The 19,884-nt window shown below is 41.2% G+C and overlaps 2 protein-coding genes across 2 annotated transcripts in view; both read right to left on the reverse strand.

The window, feature by feature from the left end:
* XYLT1 (xylosyltransferase 1) overlaps nucleotides 1-19,884 on the reverse strand; it is a 318,750-nt gene that overhangs the window by 259,627 nt on the left and 39,239 nt on the right. The window lies entirely within an intron of this gene.
* LOC117883755 (histone H2B 8-like) lies at nucleotides 16,199-17,188 on the reverse strand. The gene is made up of 2 exons (XM_034783465.1): nucleotides 17,175-17,188; nucleotides 16,199-16,568 (listed from the first exon to the last, which is right to left on the reverse strand). The coding sequence occupies exon 2, from the start codon at nucleotides 16,565-16,567 to the stop codon at nucleotides 16,199-16,201; it is 369 nt and encodes a 122-aa protein (XP_034639356.1). The 5' UTR covers nucleotide 16,568; nucleotides 17,175-17,188.

Here is a 19,884-nt window from a genome sequence, read left to right on the forward strand (position 1 = left end):
CAAGGGGAGATAGATTCAATGTTTGTAATGGCTCAGCCATTCCCAGTCCTTATTCAATCCTAAGTTGATTGTGTCTAGTTTGCATATCAATTCCAGCTCAGCAGTCTCTCGTTGGAGTCTGCGGATACAGACTAACACGGCTGCTACTCTGAAACCTGTCATTTAAACCAGTGGTTCTCAACCAGGGGTACACTGCCCCTGGAAGTACTCAGCGGTCTTACGGGGGTACATCAACTCATCTAGATACTTGCTTAGTTTTATAACAGGCTACATAAAAAGCACTAGCGAAGTCAGTACAAACTAAAATTTCATATGACTGGTTTATACAGCTCTATATACAATACGCTGAAATGTAAGTACAATATTTATATTCCAATCGATTTATTTTATAATTATACAGTAAGAATGAGAAAATAAGCAATTTTTCAGTAATATTGTGCTGTGGCACTTTTGTATTTTTACATCTGATTTTGTAAGTAGTTTTTAAGTGAGGTGAAACTTGTGGGTACGCAAGATAAATCAGGCTCCTGAAAGGGGTACAGTAAACTGAAAAGGCTGTGAGTCACTGATTTAAACCTTTGCTCAATGGGCTCAATCCTCTATTGTCCTGCAGCTTGTGCAATCATTTGCACCAGTGCAAAGGAAGAGCAAAGCGCTATCGATTTTTGGTAAAATTATCTGTTAGTGCAGCTCTACTGAAGTCAATGAAGTTACACCGGCAGAGAACTTGGCCACTGATTTAGTAGCATTTTGCACTAGTGTGACTACACAAAAGGAAGGGCAATGGAGAATGAGACCCAGTGAAAACTAATCAGAGTGGCAGAATTTTACATGCACATTGCACAGATGTAAATAACAGAACACCAGTAAACAACTAGACTCAACTTTTCTTATTTGGTGGAGTTACACCTTTGCAAAGTGAGCGTGAAAGTGATTAAATAAGGCACAACACAATGGAGAATATGGCTCATGGCCTTTTAAGCAGAAGTGGAAAAAAGAGAGCACCAATGTTATTAAGAGAAAGAAAAAAAACCACAACTAAACATCTTGGAGGTAGCAGAACAATGAGAAACAGCTAGCACAGCTTTATAAAAAATAAATCCTGCCAGACAAATGTTGTTGCTTTATTTTTATTCTGATAGAGTTACAAAAGGAGTGGATGAAAGAAACCCGCTACATCGCCTTTTAAAAAAAAAATGTAGGACAGCATCTGATACTGTGGCTCATGAAACCTTAATTGAAAAATTAATTCAAAAAGACTTGGAAATGACCAGTACATGGTCCTGTGGATTGAAAACTGGCTACCAGACTATAAACGAAGGATAATGATAAATGACATTGGATGGAGCTGAGGGGGAGATCTTATTGAACATATTCATTAATGACCTAGAACATGGAGCAAATAGCATACTAATGAAGTCTGCAGATCACATTAAAGGACAGATTGTGTCTGATGGACACTAGCCTGTCTGGAGATAAGTGTGGAACCTTAGGCATCACAAATCCCTCACCCAGTTCCCTGATGTGCTGGGCGAATGTTCATGCTGCACCATCCCTTGGTGCCATCTCCCTCCATCTGTGATAACTTTGAGGGGGATAAATATCCCTAGACATGCTAAACGAGAACTGTGATTATGCACTGCCCAAGGACAGGGTGTGCAAGTGTGTCCTAGCTCCCACCCCACTTCTCTTGATAAATCTCTCTTCCCTCCCCCATTCCTGTGCACAGAGAAAAGAGACAATCTAGCCTTAAATTGCAAGTTACAAAAGCCAGCAAGTCCAAAAAAATATGCAAAATGCCTAGCCCGAAGCATAGGCAGAAAATATCATCTTGGTAATACATAAGCTGATGCATATGGGAAAAATTAGATTTGCTCTGCAACATCCCCTGAAGGTCAGCAAACTCTAGCTTCCTCACACCAACATAAGAAGTGAATTCCAGAGATGAGAGCCCCAACTGGGAATGCCTCAAATTCAAGTGTGGTCACTTAACAAGAGGATCCCAACTGACCTGGTGCATAAAGACAGTTGCTATCCAAAGTAAGACAGTGCAGGTCTTTATGATTAGAATCAGCACCTTCAACTGCACTGAAAACGAATGACTACTGCATGCAGAACAGATCATAGTGATATGCTGTGCATGAGAAGCACCACTGAGTAAGCAGCTACACTCTCCACTAGCTGATGGTTCTGACTGGTCTTCAAAGGTTGTTGTTATACCAATAGAATAAAAACCAGCAGGATCTTATTAAGAGGGATAAGGCAAAGATGCCACATTTATTGTAAATATAATGATAAAGCAAAAGATAAAAGTAAACAATGTTGTTTGACTACTTACTTCTATCACTACTTATTTCTTATACAAACACACACACACACATATATATATATATTCATTTACACAAGTATTCATTTAAGTTCTGTATAGGTATTATAGTTACCAGCCTAGAAGTTGCTCATGCCAAGTTACTGGCCAGGTATCTTGGTCATGAGGATGGAGCCGAGTCTGTGTCAGGTGCACCTGATGCTCCTGGAGGTTGGCAGCAGAACCAGAGACTCAAAGTCATCAGTCTTGAGAGTCCATTCTTACAGGAATTAATTCCTATGTTAGTCTATGGGAGCTGTTTCATTCTGCTGTTGCTGACTCAATCAGCAGATGGCACATTCCTGGACACATTCCTGGAAGGATGAGAAACTGTCCAAAGTTTGTGTTTCTCATCCTTCCAGGTGATGGGGTGGATCCCAGTGGTCTGGTCATCCACTTGACACATTCTTTGGCTGATGGATACTCCCTTTCTAGGCTGGAACCTCTCTAACCATTCATGTATATCAAGCATTCATCAGCATACATTTCATATCTTAACCATATTTTAATTTACTGTCTCCACCACTTTCGGGGTGTGCGCGAATTCATTTGAGACTCCCGGCCCTCTAAATCACAGACGGTGGGGGTCTGTCCTAGGGGCCGTTGCTGTTACAATGAAGTGAAAGTCACTTAACGGCTTATAGTGTTTGTTTACATTGTATCAATTACTTCAAGAACAAAGTTAATTAACTTGTTTGTAAGTTTTACGTAGTAATAAAATATCTTTCACAGGATAGATACAATCAATGGTTTCTATAGACAGTAGCTTACAAGTTTTAACAGAAGACCCAAGAGATTTTTGTACTTGGTGAAACTGTTGGATTTTAAAGTGTGGGGGACAAATTATGAGGGGGTTACTGTCACTTGGGGAAATCACTGTTAGTACCTTCTTTAATATCCCTACAAGGTAGCCCAACGTGAAAAAGATTTGAGAAACCCAGTTGGCAGGTAACAGAAACACAGAGGTCCACATCCAAGAAAAAAGGTCACAACTCTATACCCAGCCACAAATGGAACAAAACAAAACAATCTGTCTGGGATAAAAAAAACATTCAACCTGCTACCTGACCCCAAATTTCTCCAAGATGTTTTTTGTTCGTTTGCATCTTTCACTCCTCAGTATTAAAGACTATGTGTGCTTATGCAATAAAGTTCCTGAAAAACCATTTAAGAACAAAGTTCTTTCCTCAATGTAAGCTTATTGTTAACCACAAGTTTGGGAAAAATAATTTCCAGCATTTCTGCCTGGGAAATGTTAGAACCACAGTGGACTTGATAACACCAATCTTAAAACACCGAATGAACAAATTACGCTGTTTAATAATAAACTAACAGCCTTTTTGCAAGACAAATCTGTTAGTAAATCTGAACTTGCCTGTAGTGTGTCGATAGCGGCCACACCTTATTTTCTTGCATTATTTCTAGAATGAATGAATTGGAAGTGACCCCAAATTAGTTATCTGCTCTATATACCAGAGCTGCAATATTCACATCTGGCTTCTAAACACCAAACACCCCAAAGTCCAGCATCAGGTCCAGGGGTTTGATTTACAAACTAGCTGATACACTAAGTGACAAGGCAAAAGATAAGTAGGCAATAAAATACTTTTGTCTCTCAACTATATTTATTATTCCAGAAACAAATTATTTTTTGTGATTGAATAGCAGAAGCTGTCTGCCCTTTATTCAGGGGCTGAGTCCAGATTCAAGTTTTACCATTTCAGGCCTTGGACAATGTCTCATTAGAACGAGTGTAGGCAGGGATCACTTAAGAAGACTTCAGAAACTCATTAAAGAGTATTCTCACCGTGATTAGCAAAGCCAATCCTTCATTTAGTTACCAATCCATTCATGTCATGCCAGTAAGCCGCTCATGAACAGCCAACCACTTAGAACACAGGGATTTATTTTATTTTATTTATTTTTTTGCACTGGTATAGCTGTCCTGGAACACCCTGCTCGTGTGTGTGTGTGTGCGCGTGCGCTCGCTACACTGGTGTAAACATTACTTGTACTTGAGCAGCTTAACTCAGTTTGAAACTGGGATACACACCAGGGTAAGCAATATTTTTATACAAATGTTCAGCATATCCACATTAGATATTTGTTCCACTGCCCCTAAATCAGCAGCACAATACCAGTGCAAAAATACATAATATAGAAAAGACATTCTTATTAGGGCCCGATCCCATTGACTACAATGACCTTTGGATAAGCCCTTATTACACAGCACATGATTTATTAGCATGGCAGAAGCAGAGAGATGTGTGCAACCAAACCCAAAATGGGTCCCAAGTTTCATCAAGGACAGAATATTTAACAACCCAGGTGCTGGTGAACATCTGGACGGTAAGCAATCCAGTGCAGTTCCTAAAAAAGCCACAGGGTCTCTCTTCTGAAATGTGGGTTCAACACAACACTGGATGGATACTACAGCATCCATGATGGGGGAAATTTAAAACCTGCATTTTCAGGGTATCAAGATAGCCAATTTGTGTTAATACTCCAAAAATCTTACCAGTTGGTAACACAGATTTCCATTTAAAATAAGAGGGACACAAGTGAACACACCAGTCTCTTTATATATCATATCTCTGGTTTGTACTTGAGTTCAGATGCTATGTGATGGGTGCCTCTAGAAGAACTTACATATATAAATAGATAGTGTGATAATCTTTGCATTTATGCTTAATCATCAGTGCAACTCCACTGACCTCAGTGGTGTTACTCATCATTTACACCAGCATAGAAAGAGGAGAATCGGGCCATTAGGTTTCTTAAAAAAATAAAATCTAATACAGGGATCGGCAACCTTTGGCATGTGGCCCATCAGGGAAATCAGATGGCGGGCCGGGATGGTTTATTTACCTGCAGCGTCCTCAGGTTCAGCCAATTGCAGCTCCCACTGGCCGCGGTTCACCATTCCAGACCAATGGGGGCTGCGGGAAGCAGCATGGGCCAAGGGATATGCTGGCCGCTGCTTCCCGCAGCCCCCGTTGACCTGGAACGGCAAACCACGGCCAATGGAAGCTGTGATCAGCCGAACCCGTGGACACTGCAGATGCCGAACCCTGATCTAATACAAACAATTATATTTTCAAGTTCAATATTTGTTCAATCCCACCTACCTACGTAAAACCCATATGACGACCCTGATTAAGTTGTATTTCCATAGACTCTGATGCCCTTTTATGTGCCGTGCAACATCTGGATTTTAAAAGACATTTTAATGCTCCAGCTAAAATGGCTCCAATGTCTTCTTAGTAATTCACTTGACATTACCCTGACCGACCTGCAACTGTTCATTTCACAGAACTGACAGCTATTTTGTTACTCTTCTTGCAGTGATAGTTTGATCACCTATGAGAAAAAATTACCTCTTGTGTTTTTAGCCAGTGGGGTGGCTCAGTTTACTACATGGGAAGTACACAGAGAACCTGCTGTACCCAACAGACCAGTTTGATTCCTGGCACTAGTTTGGAATTGAAGCTGTGGAGTAAGTGGCTTTCCACATTTCAGGAAATCAGACAAAAGAGCTAATTATTAAGAGCAGCTGCCTCGTCAGAGGGAGCCCTAAAGGTGAAGTTTCAAGTGACTGAGCACTGATTAACTTATTTGAGTAAATGCTGGATAACAGTTGTCCACAGTAAGGGATTTTGTGAAGAAGAATTCCCAGCTTGATAATATCATGAACAGCCTAGGAAAGCAGGGGAATGAAGCAGGAGAAACTGGAGGAAGCTGAAGTTAAGAACTGTACACTGCATGGTTCAATTTGCTAGTAATTCCTTTTATTCACTGCTATAATCATCCTGACATGCAAAGCTGTTCCAAATTTACTGATAGCTTTTTTGTTGACATCTAGTCCTCAAAGTATTTTTTTACTAAAATAGCTAATTATTCATAGCCTTAAACCAGGAAATATAACAATGTCAGGAAATCGTCTGTTAAAGTCACAGAAAAAGGCCTTTCGGGATTCATTCATCTGTTTTGTATGCTGAAGAAAACACTCATTTGTAAAACAATTAAATCATCATTTCAAATCTGTGCACAATTTTAGCATCTTTGAATGCAGATTGAAAATTCATACAATCCAATAAATGTGCTATAGCAGGACACAGTACCGAAATCCTTTCACATCCACTCGTGTAATGTCCTATCTATCTTGCTTGGGGCAGCTACTGTCTCTACTGGCTATATAAAAGTACAATGCACACACTATGGCATTCTATGCAAATATTAAATGAATACTTATAATAGAAGTTTCCAAACAAGTAAGAACTACTCTGGATTTACAGAAAGCACAAAATGTTCTTCTAGGACGCCATTACATTTTGATAAAGAAATCAAAGCAAAATTCAGTTATATCCATGAAGTCTGAACTCATGCCTGATGCAAAATAGGACACCTCATTTAATCTTTATGGGTTAATCTCTGGATTGAGATTATTCTCATCAATTCTCTTTCCACTCCAAACATAGCACACAGAGTTCATGATGCAGAGCCCTTGCAGGCCTACATGTGTGCTTCGGCAGAGAACAAGACAAGGAAGTAGAAGCAACATACTAATGAGAGAGTTTAAATTTTGGCTGTGGATTTCTGGGTTCTCTTGCTGATTTTACATCCTTTCTTTAAATGAATTTCATTTTTATGGCATAAAAATATAGATGGGGGAGCCTTGGAACCATATTTCTCATATCATGAAGACTAAAGGTGTGTGGGAAATGGTTTTCCTGTTCCACAAAAGTTTTTGTGATTTCAAAAACTCTTACCCTAAATCAGGGCAAGAAGTCAAAATCTCCAATTTTCCAAATGATAATTCAAAAACATTTCAGCTCAGATCAATCAAAATGTTTTGTTTAGATCATTTTAAAAAGTTTTGATTTCATTGACTTTTTAGAATAAATTGAACTGAAAAGTCATTTAGAATGGAAAAATTAAACTGAGTATGTAGAAACAGAACACAGACAATTTCAAAACATTTTTTCAATAAAATTTTAAAATCAGGAGATTTGTCAAAGCCAACCCTTTCCCATGAACAGTTCTGGTTTCTAAAAACTGGCATTTTCTAACAAAAAAAAAAAAGTGTCAGAAAATTTCCAACCAGTTCTAATGAAGACTGTAGGAACACCTGCTTGCAAAGGCAAAACTGTAAGGATTTTAACAGAAACCTCAGTGCATGTGCATTTATCCAATTTGCAGAGGCACACTGTATTTTCAGTGCACAAATATGGGCTTTTTGAGGCATGATGGGTGCCCAGACTTTTGTGGCAAATTCACCTGTTCTATCCACTTAAGAATTTGGCCCTTATGTCATGTATATGGAGCAAATATTTTTAGCAGAGAGTTACAAAGTACTGCCTGACTGCCGAGACCTCCTAACACTAGTAGCACGAATTCACTTCTAGAATACTCTGATCCACCTTTTAGCTAGTATGTCTAATCACCATATAATCATATCCCTTAGAGATCTGAACTGCGGACTCAGCAGAGAACAGCAGCAAGATGCCAGTCCCCTCTTCTCCCTGACAGTATGAAAGACAATCATCAGAGCCTCCTGCACCTAGGTCTTCCTCTTAATCCTGCACAAAACAGTATATGGTGTCCACATCAGCACATGACCAAGCTGAGCACATACAGATACCACATCATTGTTTCAGAATGGAATCATTCAGAAGCAAAGAATCTGCTGAGATACAGGAACTGGTATTACTACTTAGAGTGTAAGATCTTTGGGACAGGGACTTTTTGTTCTGTTTGTACAGAACCTACTACAATGGGATCCTGGTCCATGACTGGGGTTCCTAAGCACAGTAATAAATAATAATTATAATTGATTTGGCTGAACAGTTTCTTTTGTAGCTCAATCAAATGGCCCCCAGTTTTTTGAGCAGCCAAGATACATTTGGGGCAAAGAATGCTATAAGCATTCTGTGAGTAGAACATGTTGCTGATGGGTTGATACAATGACTGAGAGTAATGAAATATGTTGGGCCAGATCATGAGTTGGTGCACATCAATGTAGACGCCTCAACTTGAATGGAGTAACATTGTCAAACACCAGTTCAGGAGCTTTCAGATGGACATGGAAATTGCTTAAAAAATTAACTGGAAACTGACTGGGAGCCAGTGGAGAGATTTGAGCACTGGCATTGTGTGTTTGCAGCAGCCTGAGCTATGGAGAAGGTGGGCAGCTATATTCTATACCAGCTGGTACCTGTGCATTGTCTTCACATTCGTCTTCATATATAGTGAGTTACAGTAATCCAGCCTATATGTGACAAATTGCATGGATCACTGTGGCCAGGTCCTTGTCTAGATGGAAGGGGACAAAGTTTCCTGACAAGCTAGTCACCCAAGCTGAGCGAGGAGTCAGACTGAACCCCCTTCTCACCTCCAAAAAGTAATATGCAACTTCACCTTCCTTAAATAATACTAATGAAGATCTAAACAATATACTAAGTATATGGTAAATATCTCTGGCTTTTCTGATAAAAACAAACAATTCCTAGCGTTATCTTCCTAACAGCTATTACTTATTAGTAATTGTTCAAACAACAGAACAAACAAGAAGGTGATATTTTGTGGCTGAAAGGGAATTTCAATGTTCAAATAGGAAACTCAGTTTATATAAGAGCAAACAGGCCTGAAATTGAAGTCATTCTATTAGCAATTTGCACCTACAATAGTTTCCATATGTAAAGACAATGTATCAGGCCTTCTTTAAAGTACAATACAAAGGACCCTATATTTGAATAGTAATACAGTTTTCTCAACCAATTATCTCACAGCTGAAGTAACAACTTGTTTATAAATATGTCAATTCAGCTTTTCTTTCCGCTGAACTACTTTGAATATAAAATATCATTCCCAGAGCAAATGCATAGCATTTTAATCAGTACTCTCCAATTCTTCCTCGGGGGAGGGGGGGATTATTATTTTTTTAAACTATTTATACAGAGATTCTTTAACAACTTTTTAAATATGATATTTCACACTATATTTTTTCTTAACTTTCCTGCTACTTTGTTAAAAATGAGTCCAAGTACTTCAGTGGAAATAAGAGCTAAAAATCTACTTTCAAATGCACATTCTATGCTGCGCGGGGTGCCAAATTGGCCAATAGCTTGAGTGGCTGAAATGGTTATGTATCTGACTGGACACAAAGATATATAGGTCATCACATTTGATACCATTGTTATGCTTTTAAGATATCAGTAACCTAAATATAGAAGTCATCAAATACTCAAATCAGATGCTTTCGAAGGCTATAAAATACATACTCAAAATTCATTCATTCATGAATGAATGACAGAGAGAAGTTGCCTCTGGCACCAGAACTGGGGTCCACAGTATTTGATGTCAGGGATTTGCCATTAAGCTAAAAATGCCATTGTACTAAGATCAGTGGAGGCAGAAGTATAAATAATCCACGGTTATTTATAGATGAAAAGTCATTGTTTTGAAAGGACTGAAGGTTAAGAAATTCCATTATCTTTAATATGTAGCAAAGATTTTCTTCCTTAAATAGTTGCTCGTGGGGCTCATTCCCAAACTCAGCTAGAGAGAAGAAAAGACTCACTTCCTAAAAATGAAACAAGGAAATGAGTTTCTGAGGAGGAGACTGGAGGGGGAATTGATTTTCCCTTCATGGAGCTGGCAAAATAAGAGCAACACATAAAACCCCAAAATGGAGAGGTTATACATTTTAGCTTTAGTGACATGTCTATGGCCTCTAGAACCATAAGCCATAACAAGCAAGCAGATCCTATTGAAAAAAAAGGGGAACAAAAGCCAAACCAGTATGGCATACTTCAAACATATCTGCATGTTTCTGGGAGCTAGTACCAAACTGTCCTACTTTAACAGAGCCCACAGCATGGGTCTTGGAGTACCTGCTCAGCATGGACTCAATCCCGCACGGTGCAGAACCCTATGGCCTGATCCAGCAAAACACTTAAGCCTGTGCTTAACTTTAAGTATGAATGGTCCCTTGGAAGTCAATTATAGTCAACAGGAACTACTTGCATGCTGAAAATCAAACTCAGGCCCATATGCTCTGTTGAATTATGCTGGCGAGCTCAGAGCCCTAATGAGAGAGAATGGGGGAAGGGAGTGCTCTCGCTGGATTTAGGCTCCTGGTTCGAAGAGTCACTAGGCTGTCCATCAGTACTATCACACGCACAACAGAAAGATGTCATGATTGTTTTAAATCAGAAATCAAGCTTGAGTCTTTTTCTTTCACTTTTCTCATCAGCAACAGGCGCAGTGTTTTGATAACACAAAAGGGGAGATGCCTTGTTAAAGTCAAAGAAGTGCGTACAGGAGATGATGTAATAGCTGCTGAAAGAAAAAATTAAAGTGAATTCAAGTTCCAGAGGAGTCATGAGAGTCCAAAAAAAGGGGAAATGTGTAAAGAAACAAAGCTCTCATTCTATTCCCGGAAATTCTCAGCTAGAGTCTTGGTACAGCCCTTCAAGTACTCAGATAAGAATTTACCACACAGAAGATCCCTGCAGAGATACTAATGTAAACATGTAATCTGTAGAAGAGTCATCACTAAGTGACTAGGATTCAATGACAATCACTCAGGCAGAGTGATGAGCATCACAATCTGAAGGCCTTGCACCGTCGTGTAACACTGGTATGTTGTAAAGATTTTCAGTCAAATTTAGCCTTGGAGTAAACAGGTATAATTCCACAGCAAACAATGCACTTTCACCTGCATATACCAGGGTTGAATCTGGTGCTCTCTCTCAACTGATTTTGCCAAAAACAAAAAAATGGATAGTAAACTCTCTCCACAATTTCTATTGTTGTCTAAAACTAAGATACTGAGTTAGAAAACCTGCAGAGTTAAGAATCCATATGCATCCCTGGTGTAATTCCAATGATTTGCATCAGGAATTAATTGGGCCCCAAATACTTAGTTTGCTAAAGAAATTTAAGCAAAAAGTAGAATACACCCTACCCCAATATAATGCGACCCGATATAACACAAATTCGAATATAACACGGTAAAGCAGCACTCCAGGGGGGCGGGGCTGCACACTCCGGTGGATCAAAGCAAGTTCAATATAACGCGGTTTTACCTATAACGTGGCAAGATTTTTTGGCTCCCGAGGACAGAGTTATATCGGGGTAAAGGTGTACTCTGCTTGCATATTAGGGGTATAATTCTGCAGTTAACTGGCTGAGATGAGCCAAAATAGCTGATACAACACAAGAGGAAAACTTGTTAAAAGTGCAAGTTTTAAAGAGTAACTATGTCACACAAGATGCTTTAAAAGAGACAGGAAGGAATGCGCTAGATGGGAAAGGCAGCATCACTTCTGCTAAACATTGTCCAACACATAGTCTCCTTAAAATACTGATACTTAACAGCCATATTCCCACAGACTCTAAATGCCTATTTACTAATAGACAACTAGAATCCTATTATTTTGCCCCATAGACATACACAGGTATGGCAATCTTAATTTTAAGAGTATTTCATGGCACTATAATATAGTTGTTGACAATTAACAGGTCCTAATAACCCTTAAAATCTCAGACTAGTGCTGCCTGGAGATGTACTGTAATGCTTTTCCAACTGTTCTTTATGGGACAGTTTTTGTTTTGTTTTGTTTTTGAGAGGTTAGAACAGAGCCTAGTTACCACAGTGATGCATACTGTGCATTAGATGGATATTGCAAGAAAAATGCTACAACTGCAGTAAAACGTGATTTAAGCAACTACCTAAGGGACTAGAAAGAATATTTTGTGAGACAATAAACACCATATAAATGCCTTAGTTAGACCAAACAGCATCTCTGCTTCTATCCTTCACTCCTCCCAGTCCAATTTCCTCATTGCATGGGATCTGGGAAGGATTAGCATGCTCCTTACTTTCATATGTATATCTTGGGATGAAAAAAATGTCACTTAATCACACTTTTCCTGCACAGGGGGATTATTGCATCATTTTATAGCAATCTATTACAAACTGCTTCCTTCTGCGTTGAACAACAGAGCAGGGCATATTGGCTGGTCACGTCTAAGGAAAATCAGGCAATGAATAAACTTTAATAACAATTCTACTCATGAATGCACAGATCATGAGGGTGATGCAGACGTTTCCCTGCTGTACAATGAGACCTTGTTACCAGTAGGTTTGAGATCTCTCAGAAGGCTAGCGTTCCCTAGGACAACATCCTCTAACATTTGGCATCACAGCTCTAACTTGGCCATTTCTCCCAGGAGCAAAAGTTTTCTTTGTGCAACAGCAAGGCAGTGTGTCTCTCCAAACCTACCTCACAGCCAAGTTTTACACTTCTGATGAAAGAAACCCATTTAGTATGCTTGCGAACCGCTGCAAACTACAAACATGCAGGCTCTCAGGGAGGCATGATGCAGACAGAGCGGGATTCTTATAAAACTGCGCTCAACTGGTAGAGCCAGTGTGACACATTGACACTATGAGATTATAAAAACAACAAACTTGTTAGCCAAAAAAAGGCTAGTAACTGACGATCATGAAACTTTAAATAGAGCAATTAGGAAAGCTATAGGGCCTGATTCTTCATCCACGTAAACCAGTGTAAATAACATCAATGAAATCTGTAGAGTACCACAAGCATAAATGAAGAGAGAATCAGGACCTTATTCTTCAAATTACTGATATTGAAGGGCCAGATCCTCAGTTGCTGTAAATGGAACCAATGTAGTCAACGGAACTACATGATTGATCCCAGTTGAAGATCCCATAATCTTTGAAAACTTTCAAAAAATACTGCTCAGATACTCTAAGAAAAGGGCCAACAAATTTACATTTTTTGTTTGTTTCATACAACACATCTACCCAGATTTGTATTTTTACCCATGATTTTTCCAACTATCATACACAGTTCTAGCATATACATTAGCTGTCTCTTACAGCTGAACTCTAATATGTGCCCAGTGTTTTTTCAAGTATTCTGCACCAATTATAGGAAAAATGGAAACACAGAACCAAATGCCCAGCCATATGGGCTTTAATGAAGACAACACTGATGTAAAATCGAGAGGCACATCAAACTTCACTTAAATTCTCCAACATGGCAATGTATCTGTGCACATTTTCTGACTTTGAGCTCAAACATTACTAATCTAGCTATAATCTCATCACTGTAACTGAAAGTGATTAGTAAATACCAGATATTTTTGCCAAATTTATGTGTGTTGTGTTGGTTTGACTTGGTTGGTGTTTTTTTTTTCCCACAAGATTGCTTTCCTGGTTGATCTTTTCAGTTGCAATGAAATAATCTAGTTACATATCCCACAGCTGGACAGAATTGAAATATGTGAAAGTATTTGCTTTATGGGAGATTTTGCACCAAGCATTCTATTGTAATATAAAAGGCATAGACATAGCAGTATTTAACCCCTAGAAAACTAGCCATGAGTCTATATAGACACTTGTAAAGTAGGGATTAGCTAACTTTAATCATTTGGGTAATATCATAATGGGATGCTGTACTAGGAAGGCCCAGAGTCTGTAACTAATGGAAGAACTGAGGGGTGGAGGGTGTCACTGAGCCCCCCCACACACCTTTTTTTTAAAAAAAACAGGAATCAGCTTCATTCTCCCAACTGACTTTCCAACTGCAAGCTGCTGACCCAGACACTGGGTTCCATACCTCTCCATGAGGCCAGGAATTAGAAGAGTAAAGGCAGCATATGGGGCTTGGGAATGGGGACTTTTTGGCATAGAACCCAGAGCAGCTTCATGCCTGGAAATAGGCTGACTGCTGAGAACAAGTAGTAGTGAGTCTGGCCATCGTTTCATCCACTCAATAGGAGCCTCTTGACATAGCCACAGTGGGTCCTAACAGAAGTCTAGAGAGATGGGGGAAGAAAGAGGAGAGATCTGTGCTGGAATACAGTGCAGGCCACTTCTTGGGGACCCAAAAACCAGTATAGTCATCCTGAAATACTACAGTGATAAGCATACTATAAATGCTTAGACCAGAGGTGGACAAACTACGGCCCGCGGGCCACATCCGGCCCGTGGGCCCCTCCTGCCCGGCCCCTGAGCTCCTGGCCCGGGAGGCTAGCCCCCAGCTGTTCCCTGCTATTCCCCCTCCCCCGCAGCCTCAGCTCGCTCTGCCACTGGCGCAATGCTCTGGGCAGCGGGGCTGCAAGCTTCTGGGGCAGCACAGCTGCAGAGGCTGGCCTGACCGGTGCTCTGTGCTGCCTGGTGGCAACGGCGTGGCTGGCTCCAGCCAGGCAGCGTGGCTGCAGCGCCACCAGCCACCAGTGCTCCAGGCAGGGTGGTAAGGTGGCAGGGAGCGGTGGGGTTGGATAGAGAGCAGGGGAGTTTGGGGGGGTGGGGGGGGGGAGTGGGGAGGGGGGGGGGATTGGATGGGGTGGCGGGGGGCAGTCAGGGGCAGAGGTTCCCGGGGCAGTCAGGGGACAGAGAGAAGGGGTGGTTGGATGGTGCAGGGGTCCTGGGGGGCCGTCAGGAATGAGAGGAGGGGTTGGATGGGACAGTGGGGGGTAGTCAGGGACAGGGGTTCTGGGGGCAGTCAGGGGACAGGGAGTGGGGGGGTAGATGGGGCAGGGGTCCTGGGGGGGGGGCACATCAGGGAACAGGGGGGTTGGATGGGGCAGAAGTCCCGGGGGGTGGAGTGGATAGGGTGTGGGGGCTGGGCCATGACCCCCTCCCCTAACCGGCCCTCCATACAATTTCCTAAACCCGATGCAGCATTCAGGCCAAAAAGTTTGCCCGCCCCTGGCCCAGACTGATGATAAACTCAGTTCATCTCTTCAGAAACATACTTCCCTTCCTTCAGGGTCTAAGGGTTAAATGCTTCACTTACATGGCACAAGGGAAACAATACTGGTTTTAGCAAGCTATTCCAAAGAACTTACATGTCTTTTTAAGTGTCAGGCATGAATATGCCACAACACAAGGAAAGCTCTAAGCCATAAGGTACGCCATTTTCTGAAAGCAGTAAATAGTAAAACTGTCTTCACTTCAAAGTAAGAAGCATACCTCCCACTTGGATGTAATGCTAAAAGCTTGCCAAGGCCAGCATTCTGAAAAAATCACGGTATTTCAACTGATTATTCAGAGTCTGTAAATTAATGCAATACATTCTCACCCCACCCACTCAAGCCAAATGACTTGCATTTCACGGTATCATTTGTAGCAGCTAACACACATTGCATGGTTATCCAGCCTGCCAGTGCTACCCATTAATCCAGCTCAATGGCAAAAGGTCTTACTGATTTTCTCCTTGCCTGGTTCTTAAATCTTTACAGACGGCAACTAAAAAGAAAATATGGCTATGAAGAGTCCTTATTCCTTGGACCTACGGACTGAAACAGCCTCCTACGTGCATAAATGTTACAGAAAAGTAAAAACAACTTGATTCATAACTTAAATCAACGGGGCAACACTTAAAGGCAACCCTTCCTGGCAGCCATGGAACAGAGAAGCAATATGCTGTGTAGTGTCGGGTAGCAAGCAGAAGTCCATCTCTGTCTGGTGACACCTTTTATGGGTGGCATTTCTTCAAGTCAAACATTGACTGATAGTAGCCTTCTAAACAAGAGTATGTTGCCATTGGCTGGCAGGTGCCACATCACTGCCCAGGAAAGTGGGACTATCCTCAATATGAAAGTCAGGGCCAGGTATAATTCTGGTGCCCTTGCGATGACTATTTCAAGTTGCGCCACCTCAACCATTTAAAATTTGCTTCTGATATTGTCCACGTTGCTGTGCGCATAAAAAGCTACGTTAAAGGAACATTATTTAGATGGCAAAGTCAAACCCTTCAATGTTGTTGTTTTTTTTTTAGAGAAAGAGACCAGTTACTTGGTGCTGGTGTACTTGGTCACAGCCTTGGTGCCCTCCGACATGGCGTGTTTGGCCAGCGCCCCGGGCAGCAGCAGGCGCACGGCGGTCTGGATCTCTTGGGAGGTGATGGTGGAGCGCTTGTTATAATGCGTCAAGCGAGATGCCTCCCCAGCAATGCACTCAAAGATGTCATTGACGAAGGAGTTCATGATGCCCATGGCCTTAGAAGAGATGCCGGTGTCGGGGTGAGCCTGCTTCAGCACCTGGTAGACATAAATGGAGTAACTCTCCTTCCTGGTCTTGCGGCGCTTCTTCTGGGTCTTGGTCACCGCTTTCTTAGAGCCCTTCTTGGGAGCAGGAACAGACTTGGCTAGATCAGGCATGCTGACTTCGAAGCAGCTCACTTGATAAAACACCAACAGAACAAGCTGAATGTTAGGGAATGCCAGCATTTAGGCTGCTCACGGAACCTTAATTTAGCCCCCTTCTGCATGTACATTATGATAAAGCCTTTCATGACACAATCACGCATACTATACATTCAGGGGACCCTTGCCTCCTTCAGTGCACAGGAAGGACAACGAATCAGGGCTCTGTAGTGAATGAGGCTGCATTTCTCTACAAGTTAGAAGATGTGTAGCGAACAAGGCAAGCGACTGCAGGAAGAGAAAGGATACTTTTGTTGTTAAGGCAGATCAATGTTACACAGGAAAATTCAGTTTGATCCCTGCCTGTGTCACAGTCGTCATATGTAGCACTATGCAAGCCACCGAAACCACAATTCTGGAAGTGGCCACCTCTTGGGGCCCAACTTGACCACCTGGGAACTCATCTGCAGCAGTACTGAGCACTCACAGCCACAACTGACGTCAATGAGAGCTATGGCGGCTCAGCTCCACTGGCAGAAAGGCAGTGTGGTATAGGGGAAGGAGAACAGTGCTGAGAGCCAGAAAGTCCTGACTTCTAATTCTGGCTCTGCCACCAATCCACTGTGAGGCCTCAGGCAAGTCTCTTTGTCTTAGTTTCCCGATCGGTAGAATGGTGATTATACTTTTATCATCTTGATGTGGTGACAAGGTTTGTGAGGCACTCAGGTACTGTGGCAAGCCTTAGAAAAGACCGTGAAGGGAATGAATAATTCTATATTTATTGCAGGCTTTGAATGGTGTGCAACAAAGAGAGGGTGTTTGCTATGGGGCTCCTGCAGTGTCTGCTGCTACTGCTTTGGCAGTGGGATGGACACAGCCTGAGATTAGAATGTTCACCATCCGTTATTTTACCATGCTGCCACAATGTCTCTGAGGAACACAAGTGAAACAGAGATTTTCAAAAGATTACAGCTCAGCTACACCTGAATGAAATTTCATACGACAAAGAAAATTTTAAAAAAAGAAAAAGACACTTCTGTAGCCCAAGAGCTTTCTCCCTGCCAAATTTCAAAGGCCTACTGCAAACAATGGTACTGTAAGAGTATCTCAAAAAAGTTTGCAAGAATCTTTTATAATGGAAAATGCTAGGCAATCTACAAACTGGGGTCGCTACCAGTTTCCCCCACCCAATAATATACACAGATATGCTTATCTATACTTGTAGATATAGCTATAGATTCTAATTACACATCATTTTCAGAATTTATTCAAAGCTCATGGGGGAAAAAGCTGGACAGCCCATCATGTATTTCCTCGGAATAGAAGACTTACAATGGGATCTTCAGCAACAGCTCTCTGCTATTGAGTGTTAAAATCCTGCTGCTAGATCCATAGCTGGAGTAAGACCAAATGTGCAACAGTCAAGCTCATCTAGTTTCTCTAGACAGCGTGGATAGGCCCCGTCTTTTCCTTGAGTTGTAATCACTGACTAGTTAATGTATGCTATGGAGCAGCTGAGCTCATAAAAATTATTTGAGTATCTCAGAAGTGTGCATTTATCATCTTTTTCAAAACACAAGATGTGACTTTACCCTCGAGGAATACAGTTTAAAACCACCAGAAACGTAGCTCCATGGCAGCAGCTGTCATTAGTTCAGAGCTTCTGGGGAATTTCCAAAAAACTTCTAAGGGAATGAAAAGTTAATAATAATAAAAAAAAATCCTTCATTGTTCAATTACAACTGGGTGGAAACGACATGTTATTACAGGGTTGGCTTCCAGCCAGCCCATGCTTTTTACCTTGATAAATTGCCCATCTGATTAGAACAGAATATGGGAGGCAAATGAAGCTTTATCATTGTCATGTGACATATGCTTATCAACACTGTCTTCCTGTCATCTATATTCTTTCTAAATATAAAACCATGAGATGCTGCATTCCTGTCTGAAAAACCACAAATGTGTTTGTGACTTCTCATGACATTTGTAAGGCACTACAACAGAGTGGCTCAGAGGCACCAAAATGTTGCAGATTAATTGTCATACTCAATGCACTAGCAATAGTTCTGTCAATTGGATAATTCACACTGCATAACCATGCCCTGCGGTTTACAATTCAATGTCATACCTGACTATTTCTACTTTTGCTCCTAGTTTTGTGCCCCTTGCATTTTTGGAACACATACACATTGTTGAGTTATGTGCCACATCAGATACAGTTTGTAACTCAACCCCTTGTAGCACAAGTACTTGATGAGCCTCTTAACAGATGTGGAATAATGAAACGCCAGACAGATAATGCTAGCAACTAAACCAGGGAGGAACTGAATGCCACACACTGGGGATCCCTGCCATGATGTTGCAGAGGAGTGACTGCTCAATCTCATTTTTAACATAGAAGATCTAAACAAGGACAAATAGCTGGAATTTTCAAAAGGATCTAGATGAGTTAGGCAACAACTCCATTGAACCCAATGGGATTTGGGTGCCTAACTCCCTTAGGCCTTTTTGAAAATCGCAGCCTACATCAATAGGTAACCCAGACCTGACCCTGAACACTTTCTGAATGGTACTTAAGTGCCAGCAGCTCCCACTGACTTGGATAGGAGTTGAGGGTGCTCAGCAAGTTGCAGAATTGGGCTCCAGGTTTCTACTGCAAAAAAAACAATGCCTGGCCTAGAACCGCACTGGCTTTGGATCTCTTTAACTTGACCCCTGGCATCCTCGTTCAGTGGAAAGGCACCAAGGGGCAACAGTGAAGAGACTGTAAGAACAACATTAAAAAAAGTCAAATACTGTACCATATTAGCTCATTCCTGTCAATTAAAATAGTAACAGATGCTGATAATTGTACTTATATAACCAGTGACCTTTAAAATGAACTAATTATTGAAGATTAAATTATTAGTTCATTTCAGAACCAAAGTTCCTACAAAAAAATCTGTTCAGTCAGTGGAGGGCATGTCCTCACAACGATGCTGTAGGTCTCAGCAGCAGCTAATGCAAATTATTCTTCAGCTCCATATAAAACTATACAGACAATCTGAGCAATTATTTTTGCAAAGCTACACGGCTGATGAGAACACACCAAGGTGATGTGCTGAGTTGGCCTCAGTAGGAATTTAAAAAGACATCAACACTTAACAACTAAGCCAGTCACCACGTAGCAGTTCTGTTCACATTTACAAGAGTAGGAGACAGATGTATACAGCCACGGAATGTGCCATATAAAACACTAATCTCTTTGCAACACACATCTGTACAACAATAAAAGGAGTCTTTAAAACAATGTAGCCAAGTACTATGACATATGTTAAATATAGCCATGAGTG

This window comes from Trachemys scripta, chromosome 10, assembly GCF_013100865.1.
Source record: "Trachemys scripta elegans isolate TJP31775 chromosome 10, CAS_Tse_1.0, whole genome shotgun sequence".
NCBI lineage: Eukaryota > Metazoa > Chordata > Testudines > Emydidae > Trachemys > Trachemys scripta.